Source organism: Rutidosis leptorrhynchoides, chromosome 11, assembly GCF_046630445.1.
Source record: "Rutidosis leptorrhynchoides isolate AG116_Rl617_1_P2 chromosome 11, CSIRO_AGI_Rlap_v1, whole genome shotgun sequence".
NCBI lineage: Eukaryota > Viridiplantae > Streptophyta > Magnoliopsida > Asterales > Asteraceae > Rutidosis > Rutidosis leptorrhynchoides.
In genome coordinates, this window is record NC_092343.1 from 38,991,860 (window position 1) to 39,011,409 (window position 19,550).

The 19,550-nt window shown below is 35.4% G+C and overlaps 1 protein-coding gene across 1 annotated transcript; it reads right to left on the bottom strand.

Annotated features, from left to right (window-relative positions):
• Positions 1-16,820: 16,820 nt before the first annotated feature.
• Positions 16,821-19,105, bottom strand: LOC139877561 (DNA N(6)-methyladenine demethylase ALKBH1D-like). The gene is made up of 5 exons (XM_071864997.1): positions 19,008-19,105; positions 18,208-18,303; positions 17,768-18,001; positions 17,341-17,658; positions 16,821-17,243 (listed from the first exon to the last, which is right to left on the bottom strand). The coding sequence occupies exons 2-5, from the start codon at positions 18,295-18,297 to the stop codon at positions 16,968-16,970; spliced, it is 918 nt and encodes a 305-aa protein (XP_071721098.1). The 5' UTR covers positions 18,298-18,303; positions 19,008-19,105; the 3' UTR covers positions 16,821-16,967.
• Positions 19,106-19,550: the final 445 nt, after the last annotated feature.

The following is a 19,550-nucleotide window of genomic DNA, read 5'->3' on the forward strand; positions in this document are numbered from 1 at the left end:
CGAGTACAAATACTCTAGGTATACGTATAGAAATTTTGTGAAAAATGGAATGAGGATTCAAATATAGCTATCTTTTGTGAATACACTTATATGATTTTATGTATTTAAGTCTTTAAAAGTGATTAAATACATTACTTATACGATATATGTATAAACATTATATGTTATAAGTATTTATGTCAAATAACGTTACGTATGGTTATCGTTTTGAAAACTTAAGTTAGTAGTTTCAAAATATACTTATAACTTATTGTTATTAATACAAAATAAGATATTAAAACATTCTTAGATCATGTTAAATATGTATATATACATATATATACACAAACGTATAATTATCATATATTGTATAGTTCGTGATATCATCGGTCAAACTAGACGGTCAAACGTTGTGTAAAACTCATTTCAAAAACATAAGTCTCAACAATTTGGATTGCTTATCATGTTGGTAAGGTTTAATTTATGTAAATATTAATCTTATAAGTATAGAATGATCGAAAAAGTGCGGGTCGTTACATTACCTCCCCGTTAAATAAATTTCGTCCCGAAATTTTAAAATTGTACCTATTTTGCGTCATCGAGAAACAAGTGTGGATACTTTTGTTTCATCTGATCCTCTCGTTCCCAAGTAAACTCGGGACCTCTTCTAGCATTCCAACGAACCTTAACAATCGGTATGTTGCTCTGTTTGAGCTGTTTAACTTCACGGTCCATGATTTCGATTGGTTCTTCGACGAATTGTAGTTTCTCGTCGATATGGATTTCTTCAAGAGGAATAGTGAGGTCTTCCTTTGCAAGACACTTCTTAAGGTTTGAGACGTGAAAGGTATTATGTACCCCGGCGAGTTGTTGTGGTAACTCAAGTCGATAAGCTACCGGTCCAATGCGTTCAATAATCTTGAACGGGCCTACATATCTTGGGTTCAGCTTACCCCTTTTGCCGAAACGTATTACACCTTTCCAAGGTGACACCTTTAGCATAACCATGTCCCCGACCTGAAACTCTAATGGTTTCCTTCGGACATCGGCGTAGCTCTTTTGGCGACTACGGGCTGTTTTCAATCTCTCCTTGATTTGCACTATCTTCTCAGTCGTTTCATGTATGATCTCGGGACCAGTTAATTGTCGATCTCCTACTTCATTCCAATAGATAGGAGATCTACACTTCCTTCCATACAATGATTCGAATGGTGCAGCTCTAATGCTCGCATGATAACTATTATTATACGAGAATTCTGCTAACGGTAGATATTTATCCCATCCGTTTCCAAAATCGATCACACATGCCCTGAGCATGTCTTCAAGAGTCTGAATTGTTCTTTCACTCTGCCCGTCGGTTTGCGGATGATATGCGGTACTCATATCCAAACGAGTTCCTAGTGCCTCCTGTAGTGATTGCCAGAACTTTGAGGTAAATCTACTATCACGATCGGATATAATGGAAATAGGTATTCCATGCCTTGAAACAACTTTCTTTATATACAATCGTAATAGTTTCTCCATTCTATCCGTTTCCTTTATAGGCAAGAAATGTGCAGACTTGGTGAGACGATCAACAATCACCCAAATGGTGTCGTATCCCCAGGCAGTCTTTGGTAACTTCGTGATGAAATCCATGGTAATACCATCCCATTTCCATTCTGGGATTTCTGGTTGTTGAAGTAACCCTGACGGCTTCTGGTGTTCAGCTTTGACTTTGGAACAAGTTAAACATTCCCCAACATATGTTGCAACGTCTGTCTTTAAATTAGGCCACCAATAATGTGTCTTAAGATCTTGATACATCTTTCCAACTCCAGGATGTATCGAGTATCTTGTCTTATGTGCCTCATTCAATATCAACTTCCTTAATCCACCCAACTTCGGTACCCAAATACGGTTTGCAAAATATCGAATTCCATCTTCCCGTATAACGAGTTGCTTCTCATACTTCTTCATTATTTCATTTCCTATATTTTCTTTAGTAAGTGCTTCTCGTTGAACTTCTTTGATTTGTGAGTTGAGATTCATGCGAATTTTTATGTTCATCGCTCGTACTCGAATTGGTTCTCGTTCCTTTCTGCTTAGAGCGTCGGCCACCACGTTCGCTTTCCCGGGATGATAACGAATTTCACAATCATAGTCATTTATTAACTCAACCCACCTACGTTGCCTCATGTTCAGCTGTTTTTGATCGAAAATATGTTGAAGGCTTTTATGATCAGTAAACACAGTGCATTTAACCCCATACAAGTAGTGTCTCCATATCTTCAATGCAAACACGACTGCTCCCAGTTCTAGATCATGCGTCGTATAATTCCGCTCGTGAATCTTTAATTGTCGGGATGCGTATGCAATAACTTTCTTCTGTTGCATAAGAACGCAACCAAAACCTTGTCGCGAAGCGTCACAATATATTTCAAAATCATCGTTCCCTTCTGGTAACGATAAAATAGGCGCCGTAGTTAACTTCTTCTTTAGTAATTGAAATTCACTCTCCTGCTCAGAAGTCCATTCATATTTCTTCCCTTTTTGTGTTAACGCTGTCAACGGCTTAGCTATTCGGGAAAAATATTGAATAAACCTTCTATAATAACCGGCTAAACCCAAAAATTGGCGTATCTGCGTTGGTGTCTTAGGAGTCTCCCATTTTTCAATGGCTTCAATTTTTGCTGGATCAACCTGAATTCCTTTGCTACTAACAACGTGGCCAAGAAATTGCACTTCTTTCAACCAGAAAGTACATTTAGAAAATTTAGCATATAGCTGTTCTTTTCTCAACAACTCTAATATCAACCTTAAATGCTGCTCATGCTCTTGCTCACTCTTGGAATAGATAAGAATATCATCAATGAAAACGATAACAAACTTATCTAAATATGGACTACAAACTCGATTCATGAGGTCCATGAATACAGCTGGCGCATTCGTCAATCCAAACGGCATGACCAAAAATTCGTAATGACCATAACGTGTCCGAAAAGCAGTTTTCGGTATATCTTCTTCTTTGACACGTAATTGATGATAACCCGATCTTAGGTCGATTTTCGAATAAACACATGATCCTTGGAGTTGATCAAATAAGTCGTCAATTCTCGGTAGTGGATACCGATTCTTGATAGTTAACTTATTTAATTCACGATAATCTATACACATTCGGAAAGATCCGTCTTTCTTATTGACGAATAAAATTGGAGCTCCCCACGGTGAAGTACTTGGTCGTATGAATCCACGATCCAGTAATTCTTTTAACTGACTCTGAAGTTCTTTTAACTCGGACGGTGCAAGTCTATTTGGAGCACGGGCAACCGGTGCAGCTCCTGGTACAAGATCTATTTGAAATTCTACAGATCTAAATGGAGGTAATCCCGGCAACTCTTCCGGAAATACTTCAGGAAAATCTCTTGTCACAGGCACGTCATTGATGCACTTCTCTTTTTCTTTCTTTTCGACTTTATTAACATGTGCTAAGATAGCATAGCACCCTTTCTTCAAGTACTTTTGAGCTTTCAAATAACTAATGAGTTTTAGCTTTGAGTTACCCTTCTCTCCATAAATCATTACTGGCGTTTTATCCTTACGAGGAATGCGAATTGCCTTCTTGGCACACACAACTTCAGCTCCTATTTTGGACATCCAGTCCATGCCGACTATTACATCAAAACTTCCTAATTCTACGGGTATTAAGTCAATTTTAAACGTTTCTCCGGCTAAATTTATTTTACAATCACGGCAAATTTTATCGGCTTTAATTAGTTTACCATTAGCTAACTCAATCATGTACTTAGCATCTAGAGGTAATGATGAACAATTCAATTTAGCGTGAAAGTCTCTACACACGTAACTTCTATCAGCACCAGTATCAAATATAATAGATGCGGATAAGTTATTAATGGTAAACGTACCCGTAACAAGCTCCGGGTCTTCACATGCCTCTCTAGCATTAATAACAAATGCTCTCCCACGTGCAGGTCCGATATTCTTCTCTGGATTCGGGCACTGGCTCTTATAGTGACCTTGTTTTCCACACCCAAAACAAGTAATGGTAGCCAAAGCAGTTCTATTTGCATTGGTGGCAGGAGTCTTGGTACCATTTGTATTTGTAACGAGAGCCCTACAATCTTCAGCAAGATGACCCTTTCGATTACATTTGTTGCATACCACATTACAGTAACCAGAGTGATGTTTGTGGCATCGGTTGCATAAAGGATTTTGTCCTTTATAACCAAAGCTTAAACCACTACCCGCACTTTGCGTGTTTTCTTGTTTCTTAAAAGATTGTTGTTGGTTACCTCGATCATAATTTCCATTCCACTTTCTTTTGTTACTTGATACCTTCACATCAGTATTGGATACTTTCTTATCCATGATGACCTGATCCATTAGCTCGTTTGCCATGGTTATAGCTTCATGAATTGTCTTAGGTTTCGATGCTGTAACATTTGCCTTGACCTTTTTGGGCAAACCATCTTTGTACATTTCAATCTTCCGTTCTTCGGTTGGAACCAATTCAGGACATAGCAAAACTAATTCCATGAATCGCTGATTGTAGTTGGTGATTTCAGTACCAACAACCTTCAGACTTCGTAATTCATCTTCCAATTTCCTAACCTCGTTCCTTGGACAATATTCGTTGATTAACATTGTTTTGAATTCTTCCCATGGAGTATCATAAGCTACATCTCCTCCTACGGCCTTCACATAATTTTTCCACCACGTGAGTGCACTATCTTGTAAAGTGCACGATGCATACTTGGTCATGTCCTTTTCAACACAACCACTGATTTTAAACACAGTCTCCATCTTTTCTATCCACCGGGTTAAACCGATCGGTCCTTCTGTTCCACTGAATAATGAGGGCTTGCAAGCTTGAAAAGTTTTGTAAGTGCACCCCACACGAGGATTTGGGTTAACTGCAGCACCTCTTGCAGCCTCGACCCATAACATTCTGTCGTTCACTCGCTGATTGATGAGTTCCTGGATTTCTTGTTCCGTCATTCGGTTCAATCGCACCATATTCTTCTATAAGAATGAAAAGAAAATAATTATTCACATGGAATATTATAGATGTAGTGTATATTTACAGTACATTATAGCTTATTAATAATATGAACCAGGTATTATTATAAAAGCCTTTTCTTCTTATTAGCGTTTTATAATTATATCTAGGGTAGTACCTACCCGTTAATGTCCATACTTAATAGCTTAGTACAGAATCAATTACTACCATCTAAATAATACTTAACCATGGAAAATTATTGCATTTCACACTTCACTATTTTACATATGCTTATCTTACATCGAACATTAAGCAAACCACACTAATAATATTATACAAAACATTATATGATCCCATGGTTTAATACGGCAGCGCATCGTTTGGTCTATTTTCTAGGACGTTTAGGTTCAAAGAATCGCTTAACGCTTATCCTGGCTGTCTGCCTATATTTTGGCTGTGGGACTGAAGAACTGGATGCCGGGATAGAACGAATAGGAATAGCGGGAATAGGGGTGGTAGTGTCTAGTGGAGTTGGTGCCACATCATCCTTACTAAACTCGGGATTTGAATTTTCTAATTCATTAGCCTTTCGTTTCTTTCCTAGTTCGAACTCGTCTTTTGTAATTTCCTGTATTTCTTCCTCGGGTTCACTTTCCTCCTCGGGTTCACTTTCCTCCTCGGGTTCACTTTCCTCCTCGGGTTCACTTTCCGGGTTCTCTATAGTCGGTTCATCCGGAATTTGTGAGTCTTCCCCAAAGATATTATTTTCGTCATCGGATAGGTTAATGACTGGAACACCATCTGAAGATTCTGATTCGGAGTCGCTGAATGTGATAACAAGTTTTGAGCCCGACATCTATCACACAACAACTAACCCATTAGTACTACATAATATTTACATATAAATTTTAACCAACAATGATAAGCAATGGTTTTTAAATCAGACCCGGTCAAAGTCCAGACTTACTAATGTATCCTAACGACTTCTCAGTTAGACACACTAATGCAAACCTGGTTCGCTAAGACCACCGCTCTGATACCACATGTCATAACCCGTCCTTAACCATAAGAACGTGTTAGATAACGTACGATTTCATTGCGAGGTATTGACCTCTATATGCGACATTTTTAAAAGAAAAACTGCATATATTATACATTACAAACCATGATTCTTATTTTTGATACAAGCTTTGGACAATAAAAAGATGATTATCGTTTAGCGATAATCTTCGACTTACAAACTTTACAAATAATGATAACAACACGATTTCGAGCATATTTTACAACACAAGTCCTTGGATATGCAGTTTTATTTTTGACACATGTATGCGTACGCAAGATCCTGCTCAAATTCAACATAATGCAGCGGAAGCTTCTAATTATCACCTGAGAATAAACATGTTTAAAACGTCAACATAAAGTTGGTGAGATATAGGTTTAGTGCCGGCAGCAATATATATATAGACCACAAGATTTCGTATATAAACAGTTTAATAAAAATATTCTAAGTGGTTGAGCACTTGGTAACCATACTTAACATTTAATCACGTCGCATATTCCCTTTATTATGAAATCTTACTACACCGTACCAAGTGTAGTCACGAAACGAAGTACTGTGCAACCGTTGAATACTGGTCGTCCAGTCCGGTTGGGGTTGTCAGGCCCGATAGATCTATCAACAGGATTCGCGTTTACAGTACCGCTGTAAATAACAGTTACCAAGCTACAGGGAAGTATGCCAGTGGTACAACTCAACGTAGAATATATTTTTCAGTTACTTGTGTCCATATCGTAAAACATAAAATACATGTATTCTCATCCCGAAATATTTAGAGTTTAAAAGTGGGACTATATACTCACTTTCGTCTTGAAGATATGTAATTTTGACTTGGTCTCCGATTGATATCACGAACCTATCCATATATAATATATCAATACCTTTTCTTTTTAAACAAACGTCACATATATATACTTATAATACTTTTAATAATTCCTTAGTCCGTAGTTAGCAGTCCGATGTTAGTAATTCAATTTTAATGGTTCATTTTTAGGTGTTTAATAAACCCCCATTGAAATAAATAAAAACCCCCATCGTATATGTATTGGTCGAGATTAATCTTGACCCACGGTACCGGTGTTGTCAAATGACGTGTTGCGTACATAAAGTACCGGTGTTGTCAAATGACGTGTTGCGTACAATCATGGGATCTTATGATTAATCTTCTCGTATTGTTTACGGGTGATCCTGAACCATATAAAATTAAATTATGAGTACATATATATAAAATATCATGTTATTTTAAAAAGATGTGATTTATTTAATTTTCTCCAATTATTTTCGTAGCTAAACTAGTCTTAGATATCCGATCTCGTTTTGGTCATAGTTTCTTCGTTACAACTCCGTTTTCGTTGATTCAACTTGCCACTTCCTTGGATCGAGTCCCTATTTAAGACTATGAACTGTAAATACCTTAGTTTGTATTCGAAATCACAGGTCATAGGTCAAACTTTAGTGAAACTTATGAAGTTGATCATTTTCCATCATGTAAACAACCTTAAATGATTATTTTTCTAAAAATACTTATACTTTGAGTTAAATCATGAAATTTTTATGTCTTAACATATTCATAGTAAATATCAATTTTCCAGAAAATAAGCCTCCAATTCAAAGTTTAAGATGGTTTTTAATTATCCAACCCAAAACAGTCCCCGGTTGCACTCCAACGTCGTAAAAACAGTTTTTAAGGTATTCTTTGAAAAACCAAGTTATACCTTGTTAAATTAGCATATACATAAGTTATATTACAGGTCTTGAAGTATTTTAAAAGTTAAGTTAGAAGGATCTATTTAGTTTGCAAACAAGTTTGAAAACTTTCAAACTATGTTCTTGTTGTTAAATTTTTATACCACAAAATAAGATAGCTATATATATATGAATCGAATAAGGTTATGAACATAGTTACTACCTCAAGTTCCTTGGACAAGATTGCTGTAAAAGAGGAGTAAGAAGCTAGAATCAAAAGGGTGATGGAAGTGGATGAAAGATTGGAAGTAAGTTTGTGTTCTTGGAAGGATTTCTTGAAGTGTTTTTGTATGGTTTTCTTATGGTGTTTAAGTAAGGTTTTTATGGCTAGATCTTTAAGGTTTCTTGCTGGATTGTTATGGAGTTCAAAGGTTAAGAAAGAGTGTGTGTTTAGCTTAAGAAATTTGAAGTTAAAATGAATGAAAATGATGATACATATATACTACATAAAAACGTGTTTCATAAGGATACATGGACAAAATTTTAGTTTGTATTTTTGTAATTAGTCTTACAATCATTCAAAAGCAATTACCTTATACCTAGGGTAGTAACAAGGGCTGGTTAGGTGGTGATTTGATGTGTATATACCAATAGTAAATACGTATAGAAGCTAGGTATGATACGAGTACAAATACTCTAGGTATACGTATAGAAATTTTGTGAAAAATGGAATGAGGATTCAAATATAGCTATCTTTTGTGAATACACTTATATGATTTTATGTATTTAAGTCTTTAAAAGTGATTAAATACATTACTTATACGATATATGTATAAACATTATATGTTATAAGTATTTATGTCAAATAACGTTACGTATGGTTATCGTTTTGAAAACTTAAGTTAGTAGTTTCAAAATATACTTATAACTTATTGTTATTAATACAAAATAAGATATTAAAACATTCTTAGATCATGTTAAATATGTATATATACATATATATACACAAACGTATAATTATCATATATTGTATAGTTCGTGATATCATCGGTCAAACTAGACGGTCAAACGTTGTGTAAAACTCATTTCAAAAACATAAGTCTCAACAATTTGGATTGCTTATCATGTTGGTAAGGTTTAATTTATGTAAATATTAATCTTATAAGTATAGAATGATCGAAAAAGTGCGGGTCGTTACATTACCTCCCCGTTAAATAAATTTCGTCCCGAAATTTTAAAATTGTACCTATTTTGCGTCATCGAGAAACAAGTGTGGATACTTTTGTTTCATCTGATCCTCTCATTCCCAAGTAAACTCGGGACCTCTTCTAGCATTCCAACGAACCTTAACAATCGGTATGTTGCTCTGTTTGAGCTGTTTAACTTCACGGTCCATGATTTCGATTGGTTCTTCGACGAATTGTAGTTTCTCGTCGATATGGATTTCTTCAAGAGGAATAGTGAGGTCTTCCTTTGCAAGACACTTCTTAAGGTTTGAGACGTGAAAGGTATTATGTACCCCGGCGAGTTGTTGTGGTAACTCAAGTCGATAAGCTACCGGTCCAATGCGTTCAATAATCTTGAACGGGCCTACATATCTTGGGTTCAGCTTACCCCTTTTGCCGAAACGTATTACACCTTTCCAAGGTGACACCTTTAGCATAACCATGTCCCCGACCTGAAACTCTAATGGTTTCCTTCGGACATCGGCGTAGCTCTTTTGGCGACTACGGGCTATTTTCAATCTCTCCTTGATTTGCACTATCTTCTCAGTCGTTTCATGTATGATCTCGGGACCAGTTATTTGTCGATCTCCTACTTCATTCCAATAGATAGGAGATCTACACTTCCTTCCATACAATGATTCGAATGGCGCAGCTCTAATGCTCGCATGATAACTATTATTATACGAGAATTCTGCTAACGGTAGATATTTATCCCATCCGTTTCCAAAATCGATCACACATGCCCTGAGCATGTCTTCAAGAGTCTGAATTGTTCTTTCACTCTGCCCGTCGGTTTGCGGATGATATGCGGTACTCATATCCAAACGAGTTCCTAGTGCCTCCTGTAGTGATTGCCAGAACTTTGAGGTAAATCTACTATCACGATCGGATATAATGGAAATAGGTATTCCATGCCTTGAAACAACTTTCTTTATATACAATCGTAATAGTTTCTCCATTCTATCCGTTTCCTTTATAGGCAAGAAATGTGCAGACTTGGTGAGACGATCAACAATCACCCAAATGGTGTCGTATCCCCAGGCAGTCTTTGGTAACTTCGTGATGAAATCCATGGTAATACCATCCCATTTCCATTCTGGGATTTCTGGTTGTTGAAGTAACCCTGACGGCTTCTGGTGTTCAGCTTTGACTTTGGAACAAGTTAAACATTCCCCAACATATGTTGCAACGTCTGTCTTTAAATTAGGCCACCAATAATGTGTCTTAAGATCTTGATACATCTTTCCAACTCCAGGATGTATCGAGTATCTTGTCTTATGTGCCTCATTCAATATCAACTTCCTTAATCCACCCAACTTCGGTACCCAAATACGGTTTGCAAAATATCGAATTCCATCTTCCCGTATAACGAGTTGCTTCTCATACTTCTTCATTATTTCATTTCCTATATTTTCTTTAGTAAGTGCTTCTCGTTGAACTTCTTTGATTTGTGAGTTGAGATTCATGCGAATTTTTATGTTCATCGCTCGTACTCGAATTGGTTCTCGTTCCTTTCTGCTTAGAGCGTCGGCCACCACGTTCGCTTTCCCGGGATGATAACGAATTTCACAATCATAGTCATTTATTAACTCAACCCACCTACGTTGCCTCATGTTCAGCTGTTTTTGATCGAAAATATGTTGAAGGCTTTTATGATCAGTAAACACAGTGCATTTAACCCCATACAAGTAGTGTCTCCATATCTTCAATGCAAACACGACTGCTCCCAGTTCTAGATCATGCGTCGTATAATTCCGCTCGTGAATCTTTAATTGTCGGGATGCGTATGCAATAACTTTCTTCCGTTGCATAAGAACGCAACCAAAACCTTGTCGCGAAGCGTCACAATATATTTCAAAATCATCGTTCCCTTCTGGTAACGATAAAATAGGCGCCGTAGTTAACTTCTTCTTTAGTAATTGAAATTCACTCTCCTGCTCAGAAGTCCATTCATATTTCTTCCCTTTTTGTGTTAACGCTGTCAACGGCTTAGCTATTCGGGAAAAATCTTGAATAAACCTTCTATAATAACCGGCTAAACCCAAAAATTGGCGTATCTGCGTTGGTGTCTTAGGAGTCTCCCATTTTTCAATGGCTTCAATTTTTGCTGGATCAACCTGAATTCCTTTGCTACTAACAACGTGGCCAAGAAATTGCACTTCTTTCAACCAGAAAGTACATTTAGAAAATTTAGCATATAGCTGTTCTTTTCTCAACAACTCTAATATCAACCTTAAATGCTGCTCATGCTCTTGCTCACTCTTGGAATAGATAAGAATATCATCAATGAAAACGATAACAAACTTATCTAAATATGGACTACAAACTCGATTCATGAGGTCCATGAATACAGCTGGCGCATTCGTCAATCCAAACGGCATGACCAAAAATTCGTAATGACCATAACGTGTCCGAAAAGCAGTTTTCGGTATATCTTCTTCTTTGACACGTAATTGATGATAACCCGATCTTAGGTCGATTTTCGAATAAACACATGATCCTTGGAGTTGATCAAATAAGTCGTCAATTCTCGGTAGTGGATACCGATTCTTGACGTTGGTTAGCCTTTAATTTTATAAATCCTTAGTGCAAAATGTACTTAGGCGACAGTGTCGACCATATATCTTTAGGCGGTATAACCGACCATGTATTACTTAGGCGGCAGAGCCAACCATATAATAAGAACAACAAAAGTGCATTAAGAACTTAAACACAAACTAAGGCTTGATCGGGAAACTTAACAAAAACACTTATATTAAATTACAATTACAATATTACTTACAAGCTTTATCTTCTCTACTTTCGCTAACTCACACTCTTCTTCTCTTCTTCACAACTCACTTCTTATTTCACTCTCACAACTTCACACAACACAAATGAAATCTCCTCCCATATTTATACTGCTCTATGGAACATTCTAGAACCTAGATATTTCCATGGATATATAAATATCTAGATATTTCTACAACCTACAAATATCTAGATTTTTCTTTTACATTTCAATTTCTAGATTTTTCTCTCATATTCTAATATCTAGATATTTTCTTATACATATTAATATCTAGATATTTTACCCATATACATTTACTAATTCCATATTATTCTAAATTTGCATTCTATTTTAACAAATCCCTCATCAACTCGCATCTACCATCAATTCAAAAACCGTGAAAACACAAACATGTTAATCAAAAAATATGGTAACCCAAACGTCATTCCAAACAAAAACTCAAACATCATCTCCTTCATGTTCTTCAATTTTCTAGACAACTGGAACTCAATCGACCTATGGAAATTGTTTAAACAATATGGAGATATCAAAGAAGTCTACATCCCTAAAAAGAAACTAAAAAGCGGGAAGAGGTTTGGATTCGCTAGATTTCAGGTATTCCAGACCATCAAATCGATTCCATGGAAAGAAAAGTCAATATGGTTGAAGCGGGCAATCAACTCCCTAGAGTATATAAAGCTTGGGATCGCAACAATCCTCACACAAATATACCGAAGAAAAACACATCGACTAGGAATAACAATATACAACCTGGTCATGTGCCTAATAAGTTTGTAGATGAACGAAGATATTCGGATGTTATCTACAAGAACACCAAACAACATGTACCATTCGAACCAAAAAATAACAACCTGAATAACAATAATTAATAAAGATGAAAAGGTATTCACAATTGATATTGAACACGATGATACACTATATGACATATTGGGACACGTTGTAATCGGCGGTGTAAAAAAAATCGAATATCTCGAATTTTTCTGTGAACTCTGCAACATTGAAGGACTTGATGGATTTGCAATCAAATACCTCGGAGGACGTGAGGTAATGCTAATCTATGAAGACAAAAATGTTGCCCTGCATATGCTTGATGACGAAAAACATCCCCTTTGGCAATGGCTCGATAACATCTGAGCCTGGGATCCTGAAGAATATATATCATCAGGTTGATTAGTTTGGCTAAAAATCAACGGTGTTCCGATAACAACCTGGACTGAAAAGACATTTTCATCAGTCGCTGGTTGCTGGGGTGATGTTTTAGATTTAAAAAATTGCTCAATAAATGATAAAGGTAATCAAGATTTGTCCTCCGGCATGGCCCTCATCAAAACTGACAATCACAATTTCATCAAAGGTCAAGTCAAAATTAGACAAGATTCAAAAAGTCACTGATGTCTTTGTTACAGAGATGCATACAACCAAATCGATTTTGACTCAAATGATACAACCCCATCGGATTGGGACGAAGAATCTAACATGGATGGAGAAAACTTCTATTCCGAGAAAAAATCCGGCAACAATCCAACCAACGTATCGGAATCGGCAGCCCAAACATCACATCGATCTTCCTTACGCATCGAGACTACAATATACTCTGCTGACTACATTAATTACCAACATAGACTAACTATATAGACACAACTAACATATTTATGTGAAAAAATGAGTCAATTTATTAGTTTCTTCTATTGCTAATGGGTCACACGAATCAAATTAGAAAGGAAACAACCACATCAAATGAATTAAGAGTGACTAGCATAACAATCAAGTGCTCATTCTTCATTTAAATAGTTGAATAACATTTATGTGATCTTTTAAATATAAATTGTAATTACAATGTTAGTAGAACTTGCTAACTCTTAGCTCTCAAGTAAAAGTTAAGATAAAATGTTTGCAAACATGTTCACTTTCATTTCAGCAAGCTTGTTTTATCAATGGAAGTAACGAACAAATCTGCGATCAGTTAATGGAAGTAGCACTTGTTGGTTACATACGAGGATTTCATACCAAGGTATTAATATTAAGTTTCGCATTAGTTTTCCACTTTCATACAATGGCTTATGGTTTGTAACGAATAAACCTGACATCAAATTTAGTGCATGAAAATGGCAAAAGTTCTGATGATATATTCTTACTTCTTTGCCCAACTTTCCAATTTCGTCGGTATTGTAATCTATCGCATCAATCTTCTTTTCTAAATGGTGTTCGTTTTTCGCAACTGAAAGTCAGATTAAAAAAAAAAAGGATAAAAAGGAGATAATGTTTGTAAGTCAACTCAACCTGTTTTGACCCAAACCAAGAACTGCCCATTTTGTCCACTTACCTGATGAAACCATGCTGAAAGATTTTTCAAAAATAAAAATAAAAATAAAAAGATGATGGTGTTTGTAAGTCAACCCAACCTATCATGACTCGAACCAAGAACTGCCCATTTTGAACTGTTACCTGACGAAAGCATTTCAGTCATTCCACACCCAGATGTAGATACAAACCTACCGGTTATGGGTACAAGGGTAACATTCTAAGCTTTATTACAGGATGCAATGATCAAAGATACATTGAAAAGGGCGACAGAACCACAACTTGATCTAAAAGCATATTTGAAGGATGCTTATATACACCTGGTTTTTAAAGGTGGCCAGGTTGAATTACTAGATGTTGATGATTTTCATATAGTTGCTACAAAACGGACTTCGCGGAAGGGAAGTCAAGTTGGAATTCAAGACGGTAGTCCTAATGATATGACGGGTATTTTCGCTGTTTAGAGATCCTACATTGAAACGTTATTAAATCCATTCTTTGTACAAAAAGTTTATGTCTTAGTGTTATAAGTGCCAAATCCTCATTTTTGAGCATCGAAATTTAATCTGGTTACTCGAGCTTGAATGCAAGCTCGTTAGAGCTGAACTTTATAGACTTTGAGCTAAAATTCTGCATAAAAAATAAATAAATAAATAAAAAATGAGCTTGAGAACTATAACGGGTGAAGTTTATATATGTAAAGCTTCTTGATAACTTTAGGTTTGATCATCAAAGTTATCTGTAGAATATTACGAAAAATGTCATCTAAGGATGCATCAAGATGCACCACCGAACAGCAAAATGTAATTATAGAAAAGAAAATGGGTCAAAATGTACTTTATTCAAAATTTTATACCAAATAACCAAAACACGCTTTATTAAAAAAATAGCAAAATACACCATTTGTGAACAGACTCGCACAGAACTTTGTTCGAAATACTTCGTGATCGTGACCAACAAAACAGATAGCGTACATGTGAACTGAGTTTCAATAGATTCCAACACTAACCTATTCTAACTCTAACACATTCGAGTTCAATTGCTTTACTTTCGAACAAATGGGTGTCATAAGACTTCTTTTTCCATTGGGTGCTCGAACAATTGAATCTAAAACGCTTCAAGATGTTAAAGAGAAAGTTACTGTATCAAAACCTTGATGTGTTTTAGATTCAACTAGTTGTGGAGCCCTCGCTTTGCGCCGGGGGCTCCATTTTGAATGCGAGTTTAAAAAAAAAAGTGTTGATCTATTTTGTAAAAAAGAATTTTTTTCGACATCTAACGTTGAAGGGTTCTTCCTTTTATGAAAGTTGCTTCTTTTAGCGTTCGAGTTTTTTAAAAAAAATTGGTTGATCTATTTTGTAAAAAAAAAAAAAATTCCGACATCTTTTGGTAACATTGAAGGGTTGTTCCTTTTATGAAAGTTGCTTCTTTTATCGTTGAGGACAAACAAAAAAAAGTTAGTTGATGTATAGGGTTGTTCCTTTTGTGAAAGTTAGGGTTGTTCCTTTTATGAAAGTTGTTTTTTTATTGTTAGGGACAAAAAAAAAGTTACTGTAGCACAATAGTACCCCTTGTGGGTGCAACTGTTTAAGCGTGAGGTACAACTTGACGAAGCACGTGTGGGTTACTGTTCACTTTGGTAGTTGTTTTAGTATAGTGAGTAAACTGTTCACTTTGGTAGTTGTTTTAGTATAGTGAGTAATAATAATAATAATAATAATAATAATAATGAGTTAGTAAATTGAAAAAGAATATGTGGTGGATTTATAATGGATGAGAAGTTTTGTGGTTAGATTATAAGAAGTGAGAAGTGTTTGGTAAGTTTGTGAAAACTATAAAGATAAGTGTGGTAAAAAGTGTGGTCAATTTGTAAAAAGTTGAACTTTTGTGGTGGAGGTGTGAAACCCCTAGAGTTTCCTATTCATTTGTTGTATATCTTTTAGATATATAGGGTAGATTGTTCGTAAACTAAATGGAAAAAAGAGGTGTTCGAACACCCATTTGTTCGAACAGGAAGCAAGTGAAATCAAATGTGTTCGAATTTGAACATGCTCGTGTTCGAACTTATTCACGTGTACGCTACTTGTTTTCTTGGCCACAATCACGGAACAAGTGATTACGAGTCGTTCGAGCTAAGCCGTGTGCGAGTCTCTTCGAACGAATAGTGTATTTTGCTTAAAAAAATAAAATTAAAAAAATGTATTTTGTTATAAAATTTTGAAAAAAGTGTACTTTGACTAATTTCCCTTTTAGAAACTAAAATAGTGATTAGTTTAGCGGTCTTAAGTAATCGGGTTGTGACTTGTGAGTTGAAGTTTTAAATTGAAGTGAGCTTATTCGTAGTTATTCATACTCGTGATGCCAGTATTTGAGTTTTGCCTAAAAATATAGACAGCATAAGAACACCCGAAATACCTCACACACTTTACAATTTCAAACCGAATTATGCTTTACCTTCGGGTGTTATGCTACCCTCATTTCAAACCGAAATGTTTTCAACTATGTCAATTCACGGATAGATAATAAATAATATATATGTATAGATTGCAAATGTGTGCACATGGAGTGATTGGGTGTTGTTTCAAGTGATTATGATTAGGTGTTTGAGCTCAACATCCCAAATTGCTGCTGAAGCGTGTGATGAAAATGAAAGGAAATAGAATGATCTTAAAGTAAGTTTAACTTATATACAGTAGTCATCTTAAATGAAGATTAAATGAAATAAAATACATATCAAAACTAAATTAATAATAATAATAATTAATTACTGTAATAATAAATGAATATATATAAAACAGATTCCAGGTCCCAAGTAAAGGAGGTTAAGAGTAGTAGTAGCAGTTATTTAGAATCTAAAGAAGAAAGTTTGATAGATAGGGAAATAAATCAAAATCAAATGAAAAGAGAGTAGTCAATAAGTCAATATTATTAATATTGTCTGAAAGTAAGGTTGAGACGGCCAGGTCTGAGGTCGGTTTGTTGAATCAATGAAGGAGGAGCTGAATTCGGGATGATTTTCGTCACCCCGTGAAATACATGTCTAGACTTTCCCCCGAATACCAAAACGTCTCCCGATTCCAACAAAACCCGATTCGCCCTCCTCACGTATCGTGTATCACCATATACGAATTTTGCAGAGTCACCAATCGAGACCGAAACCACCGGCAACCCTTTTTTCAAACTACTTTCGCTTTCATCCCGATCCTATAAATTAAATTAAATCTAATAAAATTCACTACCATTGATAAATTAAAAAGACCAAACAGTAAAGCAAAAAAAAAAAAAAAAAAAAACTAATAACCTGATGTAGACCAAGTCGGCCAGTGTTGGCAGCATAAAAATTGACGATACAAATGTCTGGGTCCATTGAAGGCATGCAATCATCACTTGCTTTACAATCTTGTATTGATTTTGCAGCCAATGAAACGAGTTGTTCAGGAATGGGTGGTGCTTCAGACCCATCGTTTCCTCTGTAAATTGAGTTATACTTTGTTACCGGGTCCCAATTTCGACCAAAGCACATCATATGTAAATTAAGCTTTCCTCCAAATCTTGTTATAGGTTGGTAGAATCCCCCGGGACCCATACCATATTCTTGACAAGTTTTCACTATTTCAGCCTGTTGTTTGTTTGTTTAACAGAGAGCAGGATTATAGTATTAACCAATCGAATCAAAACATCTAACATGTAATAATACTCGTAATAATTAATAATATTAATTAATATACCTGATCCCTCAGGCTTACGTAATTCTTCATCATAACCACTCCGTTTTGCAGTTTATAACAATGTGTTTTCACATTTTCCCCTTTTCCGATTCCGGGGATAATCAAACTGAATGGTTCTATCTTGTTCAATTCATTAGCAACAGTCTTGTGATTTGGCTCGTACATTTCATAATCATCATCATCATCATAATCAGAATCACGAATATTATCATACCCGTAACTATTGAAAGATGCCTGGATATTAATCGAACAAATGTTGTTGTAAGTATATACTATATAGTATATACTACTACATTAGTAAAAAAATACAGACTCTTAAGCAAACAACCAATTCCAGTTAAAGTTGATATTCAAATTTACCCATAACAATGTATTTAGAATTTAAATGCACAATACAAAACACAATCTATATAAATATAGATAGTGATCTTAAGACTCACACGAACAGCAGATGCATTACGAAAAGAAATAAACGAATGAGGCTTCATCATCATCATCCTCATCATCCCCATCACCTTTAAGCCTTTCATCACCACCTGTATGTATGAATGAATGAATGAATGAATGTATGTATGAATGTATGTTCAACAACTGTAGCTTCAAAATCATTCATAATCCTATGTATCTACGTTTCGGAAAATCAAATTTTTATTTGGTTCCGAAATCGAAAATCATTAAAAAATCATTACTTTAACCAAAATTATCCATCAATCGTACCAATTGAATATCTTTTTTTAGAAAAAAAAAAAAAAAAAAAGACTTATTTTATTCCATACAAGCAATTAAAAACTGTATACTGATATTAAATCAACACCATTCAATAAAGCATAAACACCCAAAATCATTAAATAGCATAACTTTAACCAAAATCATCCATCAGTCGTACCAATTGAATTTCTTTTTCGCAAAAAAAAAAAAAAAAAAGACTTATTTTATTACATAAAAGCAATTAAAAAACTGTATACTGATATTAAATCAACACCATTCAATAAAGCATAAACAAATTTCAAAATATAACTGATATGCTTAATAAGCAAGCATATTAGTGGATACAATTTACTATTATAACATAAACATGGACCAACTCAACTATTGATCCAACAAACGGATAGTTGATTCGATTCGATTAGCTTAGCGGATGCCACTTACGATTTCGTCAGTTATGGCCATAATAAAACATTCAAAATTTAATAGAAAATAACCAAGAATCGTATACATGTAGTGTACATTGTGAGCTTACCTTAAGAAAGAATAACGATTAACGATCACAAGTTAAAGAGAGATAGATTAGATGGATCGACCAGCTGAGTTTAGGGTTTAGCGAAGAGAATAGATAAATATGATTTGGGGAAAAAAAATATAACATTTTATACGAGTATTTAAATGGAATTGATATTTCCACCAATAATATATCACATTTTTACTTTTCTTTTTTGGCAACAAAATCATAACGAAAGGCAACAAGATTTTATAGAACAACACAAGGACCATAAGGGGGTCCTAACCCGAGTACACGATTACAACAAGCAACAAAACACGAAAACTCGAGAGACAGAAGGTTGTCGAGAACACAACCAAAACAACATACACTCAATACATACAAGGAAGAAACTAGGCTAACAAGCATAAGAATATGGATTTGAGATCCATTGTAACCAATCAATCTTGACGCCACGCAAACGATTTGAGACCCATTCGAACGATTTGAGTTGAATTTCCATTAAAGCCGTCGGACCGGTCCAACACTTATCCGAGAATGCTTTAAGGTTCCGGTTTCGCCAAA